We start from the raw sequence: 11,293 nt of genomic DNA, 5'->3' as shown, positions 1-11,293 counted from the left end.
CGTTTCAATGGGACTTGAGCAGTCTCCTGTGAACAGTGCATCCGTGCACTGTTCACGGATCCCACAAACTTCACTTTTCAGTCACTTTTTCATTAAAAATGAGTCTCACGATACTATTCACACATTTAAAATTTATTTTACTACAGTATTTTTAGTTTTCAGTTTCAACAAAATAAGTTTTATCCAAACAGATCCTCAATGTTTTTTTCGAGAAGCTATGGAGGGAAATTTTCCATACGACTAGGCGAACTCACTGGACCACACTGGCTACATGACCGATACTATCGTTTTTGAAACTAACAAACATGAGTCATTTCATGCAATTACGTGTTTTATTATTATGGGAAAATGTTAATATGAATGCTCTTTAAGTCTCTTTAAGGATAATTTATTGTGGGATCTACCTAATAAAAAAGTACTAAAATAATATAAATTGATGAGAGAATTAAAAATATTACTAAAATGATAAATGAAACTCAAAAAGTTAGTTTAATTGGCTTTACACTTTATAAAATTAGTCAAAAACCTAACATAAAGCAAATTATAGGTCAATTAAAAGGATACTTGGTACAAAATTGGAGTGCAACTAGAATCTCTTTTGAATTCTTAATTAATTGAGTTTCCACTTTAATATATAATATAATGTTTTAATCAGCCTTTGAATTCGAACCAAAAATTTCAATATTAATATAATCCTATATATGTGTGTATAAATATATATATATATATATATATATTGTGCAAGGTTGACAAGTACTGGAAAATCAGTAGCTTATATCAACTTGTTATATAATGGTTGTACTTGTACTTACTTTTCTAATTTTTATTGCAACTACAAAATGAGAATTTTCATCCATAATTATGATCAAAACTAGGTTCTGCAACAAAATAAAAAGTGATTTTATACCGCTCTTTGATTTTGTACATTGATAGAGAACTTGTAGTGAAATCTAGTGCAAAATCAATTATAAATAATTTAAAAAACCACTATAACTTTTATTTTAATAGATCATAAATAATTTAGTTAAAATGAATTAAAAATTAGTAATTTTTTATCTTTTCTTCTGTTCATATATTTTCTTAATACTTGAAAAGATGTGACCTTTATTTTTCATATATTAATTTAGTTTTAAATTTTAGTATATTTCTTTTTCCTAATTGGTTAATGTTTTTTGGTTCAAACTTTGCCCCCAAGATAAAATCTTAGTCCTTCATTGTAATTAAACTAGTTGGCACTTTTTAGTATTTCCAAAAGAGACATTCAGATTTCAAACTTCCCTTGCCCTCCCAACTATCAAAAATAAGGTGGAGTTTCTAAAATTCTATCAATTTATTTTGAAATTAGTGAATTGTATTTCATCATCTATTATCAATATTTTTTATAAAATAAATTGACACATTTTTTTTTATATCTATTTAAACTATTGATGACATGGTAAAATAATTGAATTTAACCATTTCAAAATGAGTGTATAATAGTTTAAGAACTCTACCATACAATTTCTCGAAAAGAAAAGACTTTTTAGTGTCCTAATCTCTCAAAGCTTCATAAACAGGCCTATAAATAGAAAATTATTACATACTTTCAAAGTATGGTGATGTAATGCTTCATTCTCTTATATTCATGATAGATCTTATCATGAATTTAATTAATGGAACATACTTCGAAAATATTTAAAAATTACTCAAATAAATATAGCATCATGTGATGTGATGTTAGAATATGTGAAAGTAAGAGAGGGAGAGTAATGGCATTGGCAGAGAAGAGCAAGATCCTGACATTTGGGGGAACTGGGTACATAGGAAAGTTCATGGTGAAGGCAAGCATCTTCCTAGGCCATCCAAAATACGTTTATACTCGTCCTATAACATTCCAGTGGCTATCCTTCACAGCATATTTGTAAAGGGTGAGACGATGAGCTTTGAGTTAGGGGAGGACGATATTGAGGCTTCAAGTCTATATCAGGATTTTGAATACACAGCCATCGATCAGCTTCTTGGTATTTTTCTTATTAATCCCCAGAAGCCCACAATTGTTGCATTTGAATGAGTGAAAGGCTAGAGGAAGAGAGACGGAATAAGTAGTTCTTGACGGTTGTTGAACACAAATAGTGCACTTTGTTCACTTGTATTTCGTGTTTAAGTATAATGACTTAAATAAAATTTGCTGAATATTTCTAATTTCTAGACTTACCCAAGAACTATCTCACCTCTAATTATCTTCAACTAATGTGTAGCCTCGTGCATATACATGTATATAATTAAAACAATCACAATTATACATTTTCTTTTTAGAATAGATTCAAATTATACATAGTATTAGTTTGCACTTTTTTTAAACCATACATTTCTAAATTCTCATTTTATATATATATAATTTAGAATTTAATTTGATTTAGACTCTTCAATTTTTTCATTCAATAATTCACTTGTCACAAAAATTTAAATAATAAATGAACACATGATGAAAAATTGGACTCCAATTAAAATCCAATTTAGAAACTAATTGGATTTGGACTCTTCGATTTTTACACTCAATAATTCTCTTGATACAAAATTAAAAATTAAATGGGATATGCAATGCAAAATTTGAAAATCCAATTAAAATATAATTAGATTTTTTCTGAACTTTACCTATTAAAATATATACATATTAAACCTCAGACAACTTTCAACATATCGTATTAAGATTAATTAGCCATATAGCCTCTGTTCAGGGCTAATATTTAAAAAATGGACAATGTTGTCTTGCCCAACCAAGCCCAAGCCTAATGCAATAAATGAATTGCACTTCACAACATTGAGCCTCCAAGAGCTAAGAAGTAAGAACTACACTAAACAGTATTGGATATTTGATATTTCTCTTCCAATTAATTAGCAAGCAAAACAAGGCCACAAAAAAAAAGTGGGCCCTCGAGTACTCTAACCTTTACAGCAACCAACTCAATCTTCATAGCTTTAACTTCTTAAATAATTGGACCTTGAGCTTGCTCATCTATTCCAGCCCATCCTCAAAAAGTCAGCCAATGTTTGAGGCCTAAGGCCATGGATTCTGAATTTAGGCGATGTAACAAGTGGTTTAACAGGTGGCAGAGACAAAATTTGAGAAGATGGGCAGGGATCCCCATGCAACTAAACATCTGTATACATGCGGCACGTTTCAAGGGCATAGGACCCATATGTTAGCCATCGATTAAGGATGGCAAAGGGTACAACGCGTCGGATCAAGGGTGTCATGTCCTCAATCTTCTTATAAAAAAAATTAAGAGCGGGATGGATAAAAGGTATTTTATTATTCTTAATGAGGTGATTTTGACATTAATAAGATAGATGAAAATAATAAAGAGAAAAATAGTCATGAGTGCAAATTGAGAGAAAACAAGTGTTTTATCATGGTAATAGATATATTTTATAGAAAATAAATTATAAATAGGATATAAGAAATACTTGTAATGAAATCACTTGAAATGAAAGCTTATAACTAAAATACATGTATAGATGAGTTTCAAAAATGTAAGTTGGAAATTAGACAAGTTGATGGAAGAAAGCTCTAGTCTTTTCTTGTCTAAAATTTGCTCTATCTTCAAGGCTTTACCTTCTATTTATAATACTGGAGATGTTTTAGGATACAATGAGAGTAGAGACTTTTTTTTTTGAATAATGAATGTCCTGTGTCTGATAGTGGAGTGTCCTAGATAATAGAATGTTATGGGATGTGCTTTGCTTTCTGATTGATAGGATGCATGGTGTGATGTCTTGGCTTTTGTCACTTTGGTTGATGGAATGCATTATTCTTGATTGCATCGATGGTAAGATGCGTCATATATAGACACATTTAGAGCTGGACGGGGTGAGCTTTCCATCCCTAAATACGATTTATAGGTGGGACTAGGAGTTTTTGTCATTCCTACCATTGATGCATGTTCTCATTGATTAAGAACTAAACTTAAACTGATTTTTGTGCAGAAACTCTTAATATATCATAAAAGCGTCAGTCATTAACGCTAGGAATACTTTTAGCAACCTTACTAGCAAGCAAAAACCTTTCCCCTTGTGGTTAGACCCAAATTAAACCAACATAACCAAACACCCCAAAGTGAGCAAAAACTAGAACCACCTTTGCACCCATGCAAGTCCACTGTTAAACATAAAAGCTATGTAGTAGCCACTCACAAGTTATCATTATAAGAGCATCCACAGCAGTGGAGCTATAATTTTAGCTATTTAGCACCACCAAAACTTACTTTATGTATTTTACCTACATACATGCTGCAGCAGTAGATCTATTTTAGCTTTCAATACAATAAAATAATATAAACATCACAATAAAATAATATAACCACTACACTAAAATAATATATCCTACTACCAAAAAAACCAACCACAAACACCTCTACCATCAGACACAACCACCACTACCAACACCACCACCAGTTCACAGCAGGAATAAATAAAAAAATTAAATAAAAAAAAAAAAAACAATTCTCTAATCTTTTTCCACAGCCACAACCATCAACACCACCACCAATAGTCCACAACCAAAAAAAAAAAAAAAAAAAAAACCCAAATCTCCAATCTTTTTCCTCAACCACGGCTACAACCACAGCCACAACCACCACCACCACCAGTTCACAGTAGGAAAGGAAAAAAAAAAAAAAACTCAAATCTCCTATCTTTTTCCTTAGCCACGGCCACAACCACAGCCATAACTACCACCACCACCACCACCAGTTCACAATAGAGAAAAAAAAAAAAAAAAAAAAAAAAAAAAAAAAACCCATGACTAGCAAGCACTGATCACGTCGACGAGCTGGGTCGGTACAAGGGGTGGATCGACGGCTTGGGTGATCGAAGTTGAGAGAGTGCGAGATCGGAGTGAGAGAGTGAGAGGTCGACTGGAGTGAGGGAGTGAGAGACCAGAGTGAGAGAGAGAGTGATGTTCAGAGAGAGAGAGAGAGAGAGAAAGAGAGAGAGAATGAGATGATTATTTTAACCTGGGAGTGATTATTATTATTATTATTATTATTTTTTTTTTTTTTTTTGCTCCTCATGAACAGTGCACATCTATTTTTAGATGTGCACTGTAGCAGTGGAGCTAAAATTTTTAGATTTAGCTCCACTGCTGGAGCATCATTTTAGCAGCAGTGTAGCTAAAATATAGCAATATAGCTACAGTGCTGCAAATGCTCTAAGGGGTTTTTTTTTTTTTTTAATTACCTGTGCTAATAAGTTATATACCTCCAATTAACAAACTTCAATATACACCATCCCTGTCAGAAACGTTCTTTTTCCCCCCTTTTTCTATTGCGATGCACACCACCTTAATAGTCTAGCCCACACCAAACTAAAGCTCTTATAATGAGCCTGCTATTACATAAAGAAACCTATTCTAATAGAAATAGGAGACTGTATGCCTATAGAAAAGAAAGAGGCGGCTTTTTTAGTATATATACAACTTGTGCATATGGGAAATTGCAAGAGTGCAAGCCGCAAATGAGGAGAGAGATGATGTTTTTCTTTCATAGTAGTTCTGTTTATTCTTAAATTACTATCAATCCAAATGAAACAATGCTATTATGCTAGCAACTAGCAAGTGGAATGAAACAGTAAATACATAAAACAAAAATTCTTGTAGTAACACAATTAATCCTAGATTCTGCTATTCTACCTGTCAATCGTGGAGATGAAGTAGAGAGAAAACAGAGGAGAGGCCAGAATCAAGTGGAATAAGAACATTTACTTACAGGATGGATACTAAATAGTCAGGTCAACTATAATATATTGGTAGACTACTCCCCAACTGTGCATACATACATAAATAATAGCAATCCCAAGGTCATAGGGAAAAAGTTTGACAAAAGGGGAAAATCTTTTATGCTAATACTTTGCAAATTTGTACATGAAGGAACATATCAATAAAACACATCCTGGCTTCTTTCCCTGCTAGACCACGAGATAAGGCTGTTGACATGAGGATGATACATACCTGACATTTTCAATCTTTCCTGCTCCATTTCAATTTTTCTCATCACCTGGAGTTGGAAATCATAAGCATAAAATGATCCGTCTTCGTCCCTCTTGAAAATCATATCTCCTTTGATTCTTAAACTGTAAAGGGGGACCATATCCAAAATGCAGCCCGTTTTGATACTAAGTTGCCTTGTCCAAAGTTCCCCTAAACCCTTCAAGATCCAAACGCCTATCTGGTTCTCTTCTTCATGAGTGACAAAACTCAAGAAACCACGCATCTCAACAATCCTATCATGATACCGACTACTTTTTGGGAGAGGTATTGTATGAAACCTCTCCTTGTCCACTTCAATAGACACTAAGTAATCACTACTATCAATATTAGGTACCCAGTGCAAAGCTCCAATTGCCAAAACAGGCAAGCATCCAAGCCAGCGCAAGAGTCCAAAAGAAGGTCCATTCACTGCTCTCCAAACTCTAGTACCAAGATTTAATATCTCACAACCGAAATACCTCAACTCATCCTGAAACAAGTGCACCACTTTATATTCACCAGTAACAGTGCAAAATGCAAAGCCATACGATTCTTTATCAGCAGGACATAAAGTACCCAGAGGAAGAGAAATCAACTTCCTAGTCACAGGATTTACGACTATAAGTCCTCCTTTCTTCAGTTTGTTTTCAAGCAAAATTAGACCATTGCAAGCAGCCCTAATATGGCCTGTGCAACTTACACTATATTCTCCTATTTTGCTCCTTCCATTGTTAATTTCCAAGAACTTGATGTAATATTTCAAAGTGGGGTTTATGTTTGGCTGCACTAAAACAGGGACCGATTCTGACTGAAGGAGTTTTGCCTCAACTGAAAAGGTATTTGGTTTCTCAACTGCAAATGGTCGCGTAGAAAAAGGGTACAGATTTTCTTCTTTAATTGATGATATAAAGATCAAAACAGATTCTGATCTTTCGAGATGATCATCAATGAATTTGAGGCTATTAATTATAGTATACCATGGCTTACAAACAAACCTTGACCTTTGAAGAGACTCAAGAGGAAGTCGAAGAAGAACATTTGAGATGCAATCTTTAGGAATATAGGGGACAAGAGCATCTTGCAGCTTCTTTTTCTCTTCCTTTGACAATGCTCTTTCCTCCACTAATCTTAAAAAGCTTGCCTTCTTGTCGCCCATTAGATTGGCCATTGCGCCTTTTTAATTATGGTTGGAATACCTATAGATAGAATGATCATTTAGAAAAATTTTGTTAATGATTGTAATTGTTAGCAGATAAGAAACATATAAAGTGAAAGATAAAGAGGGTGAGGGGTTAGGGGGAATGTACACAACCAGTTTCTTAACATTTCGGGAAATTATATTAAATAAAGGGGGGAAATTAAAATATTTACAAAGTGAAGACTGTATTAAGAAGAAAGCAATGGATGTAAAAAACAATGTTATCACGCAAAAGGATAGTATTAACCAATTTGTACTGAAAGGAAAAGAAAACCATATTCTTATCAGAGTAGGTGGCCCCAAATCCGAATCATGTGTCCACTTAACTCCCATTTAAGAAAATTAAAATTCCAAGTGCTAGACCCCACTTATTGAAGGGAGGTCTGGACCCACACATGAGGGGAAGCGTTAAAATAATGATTAAATTCATTCTTTCCTGTCAACTTAAGTTTTTAGGGATCAATGGTAGTTAATCAGTTCATATTGTAGAATCCATATGACAATGAAAATGTACCGACACCATATCTTGTGCCTTTTCTTCTCCCCTATTAAGTAAAATATGAATTGAATATATTTTTATGATGAATTCATTTCCATATGCCCTTATTTTGATGAATTCACATACATGATACATCTAAGAATAAATAAATCATGGAAGAAATATATGTAGTGAAAGATATTTTGTGTGGAAACTACTATCTTGTTTTTGGAGCAGTACCATTCTATTTCCTTTCCTGTGTGTGGTATAAACCCTGTCACCATTAAAATATGTACACAAACATACAAGGCCAAAGCCTATACATACTTGAAATCAAAACTTTTATTTTTATTTTTATAAGTAATAAACTTTATTGAAAAAAGATGTAAGAAAATACAGAGGAAAAAAGCACACAGGCAGTGTGCTAGAAGCAACAAAGAAAAAATTAAGTAAAAATGAAAATGCAAAAATCAAGCATATCAGGTAAAGAAATGAAAAAAAAACATTAGAAGCATTTGCCCAATCACGCAAAGTCTGAAGTAATAGAAGCTTCAACTCATGAATCGATCTTTCAATCCCTTCAAAGGTACTTGAAATCAAAACTTAAAACAAGACAATTATAGTCATAATAAAGAAAAGCATCAAGAATAGAGATATTAAATATAAAATAATTTTAAGAAGAAAAAAAAAATCAGCAAAGTGGAAGTGGTGGTCATAAATAGCAATAACTAAGGAATCCCATGATAAAAGAACCAATGCAAGAATATACAGTAGTTCTGATTGAGTCAAAGGTGTAAAAGATATGCGGAAGAATGTCAAAAGCAAGGTATCTTTATTTTGTAATCTTAACTATGATATTGAAAAATCAAAATATGTTGGAAAAAACAGAAGTAATCTTCTATTACACATTAAATTTTATTAAATGAAAGGGTATGCAAATGAGACTATACAAGAGAAATGTGGAAAAAAATTAAAATTAAAATCTAAAGAGTTACACAACTCCAAAAGACAAAAGTGATAATAAACTACTAGCAGTCATCAACCAGTCAATCAGAAATATCATTTTTCAGTTTTATCACTCTGAATTTGATCCCTTTAAATGTCCTTATGGTCTTGCCAAATACATCACATAAGGCGTGATTGAATTAATTTTCAATAAATCATTATTTGGTAATCATATATAATTTATGTAGAACCACAACATGGAATGAGATACTAAAGGATTAATTTTGGCAGTTATAATACATAAGTTTCTGACTTGTCAGTTAAGCAAAAACTATCAGAATTGGAGACTAATATTCTTACTCTACCAACCATTCGGAAAGGTTTACTCACTTATGATGCTCTTCGTAGAATTTGGTCAAATACTTCATCCATAGGAAAAGAAAAGTAAAAAAAAAAATTGCAGCGAATCTAACCTACTTCATTTAAGTGGTCCTTGTCACAGTTTTGGATCTGCGGCAACCAAATTGACAGAAGTTTATCTTAATGGTAGGTGAATCCAAAATTATGAACCAAATGAACTACAATATCAAAAAATAATTGATAGAATGATCACAAATTTTTTGTTTTTGATCAAAGATGAATTTTATTGAGAGAGAGAGAGAGAGAAGCATAACAAGCTGGCCTCCAAGTACACAGGTGGTGTGCTGCTGCAGGCCTATATAATCAATGGAAGTTAGAATGATCAAAAACTATGATTCGGATTTTCAATTCTGTTCTGACCCTTTTTGCTTCTTAGTGGAAGATACTCATTGAGGAACTCTTAATAGTCATTTAGGATAAATAAACCTTAAATGACACCAATTTTGCCTGCTTTAACCAAGCCTTAGTTACAAAATTTTGGGGTCACCTATGGATTCTCAACAAACTAATCGGGGTCAGCCATGTGTATTCTTTTCCACCATTCTATTATATTCTGGAGAATAATAACAGAAGTTCCAATTGCAATTCTAGCAAAAATTCAATAAACTGAACGCAAAGATACATTTATAGTGAATGATAGAAATCAAAAGAAGGAAATCAAAGATATGTATTTTAATAATTCAGAGTTTTTCTTTTTTGAACTCCCAGGACAATGGGAAGAGTTTCCTGATAAACAAAATTCAGGTAGCATAAACCAGGTCAGAACATTTAGTCAGACTGTTGTACATCATTACATGACTTTTAGTGTGCTTGAGCTGACAAGGATGCATGACCCTTTTAGCTTCTTTGTGGAAGACACTCATTGAGGAACTCTCAATATTCATTTAAGATAAATAAACCTAAAATGACACCAATTTAGCCTGCTTTAACCAAGCCTTAAGTTACAAAATTTTTGGAGCACCTATGAATCCTCAACAAATTAATCAAGGTTGGCCACATGTATTAAGCCAGAATTATTACTGATTGATTTCATTTGATTTGAATTTTATTTCTGAATTTAATGTTATTAATTACATTGTTTCTTTCCTTATTTACTCCAAGAGTATAGTGACGTGATAGTTCTCTCTTTATCATGTACTATTGTGATCACACACATTAAATTCATGGTGGTATCCCATAAAATAAAAATCCTACCCCACAATTCATGCGAGTACAAGGTTACCACGTCACTATACTCTACAAATATTGATAAATCCATGGATTACATGTTCTTCTAGTATCCTCTATGCTTGTAAAATTTCAAGATGATCAAAAATCGAGTTTAAATTTTATGTTTTTATAGTTTAAAATTATGCAAAAAAAATAATTTTATAGATCAAAACTCTAAATAACATACACAAAATTTGACACGCATATTAATAACATATTATTAATAACAAATAGAATATTTAATCCAAGGTGAGATTTTCAAGATATGAGTTCACTAAATCCTTACAAAAATTGATATATATATATATATATGGCTTAGGGTTTGTTCAGCTCTTCTTTCTAAATCCTTACACAAACAGCATCAAATTTGGTGTCAAAGCAAACTCAAAGACAGAACTAAGTAAGCACAAAATTGACTGAGAGCTGAAATTTCATTATACAACAAATAACATGTTTATTACACAAATCTATCTATTTGGACGATGAAATCTACTTTTGTTCAAAGCGATTAAAAAAAAAAAAAGTAAGAATCGAAAATCCGAAGTATTTGAGGAATTCGATCGTGGTGATGTCGTACCTGATGACGTCCCGTCGTGTCGCCTTCGTTGTCTTAGAAAACCCGATCAGTTCCGCTACACAGTTTAGTAAGAATGAATTCTGAGACTTTTGCGATGAAAGTTTACTTAAAACTTTTAAAAGAGGACCGTGACTTTTTAATTGGGGCGATTAGTCCAATAATAACAATTTGTAATTTTGTTGTGAAGAGAGAGAGAGAGAGAGAGTGAGAAGTGATAAATAAAGCAAATTGTATTTGATTTATTAATGATTAAAAATATATATATAGGAGCTTGACCTAACTCTTTTTTTGATGGTCCCTTGTGGGAGACTAATAAGACTGGGAGTAAGTAACTGTACTCCCAATCGAGAGAGAGAGACTGGGAGTAAGTAACTGTACTCTCAATTCCGCCAAAATGACTCCAATCTTGCTGCTTTTTATTGGACAAAGTTTTTCTAGCGTGATTCAGCACACTATTTTCAA

The 11,293-nt window shown here is 32.7% G+C and overlaps 1 protein-coding gene across 1 annotated transcript; it reads right to left on the bottom strand.

Annotated features, from left to right (window-relative positions):
• Nucleotides 1-5,717: 5,717 nt before the first annotated feature.
• LOC126713009 (putative F-box/LRR-repeat/kelch-repeat protein At1g11620) lies at nt 5,718-11,060 on the bottom strand. The gene is made up of 2 exons (XM_050412597.1): nt 10,832-11,060; nt 5,718-7,200 (listed from the first exon to the last, which is right to left on the bottom strand). Exon 2 carries the CDS (start codon nt 7,170-7,172, stop codon nt 5,913-5,915), a length of 1,260 nt encoding a protein of 419 aa, XP_050268554.1. The 5' UTR covers nt 7,173-7,200; nt 10,832-11,060; the 3' UTR covers nt 5,718-5,912.
• Nucleotides 11,061-11,293: the final 233 nt, after the last annotated feature.

The sequence above is a fragment of the Quercus robur genome, chromosome 2, assembly GCF_932294415.1.
Source record: "Quercus robur chromosome 2, dhQueRobu3.1, whole genome shotgun sequence".
Lineage (NCBI taxonomy): Eukaryota > Viridiplantae > Streptophyta > Magnoliopsida > Fagales > Fagaceae > Quercus > Quercus robur.
The sequence above is the reverse complement of the archived record's forward strand: the minus strand, read 5'-3'. Positions and strand labels throughout refer to the sequence as shown.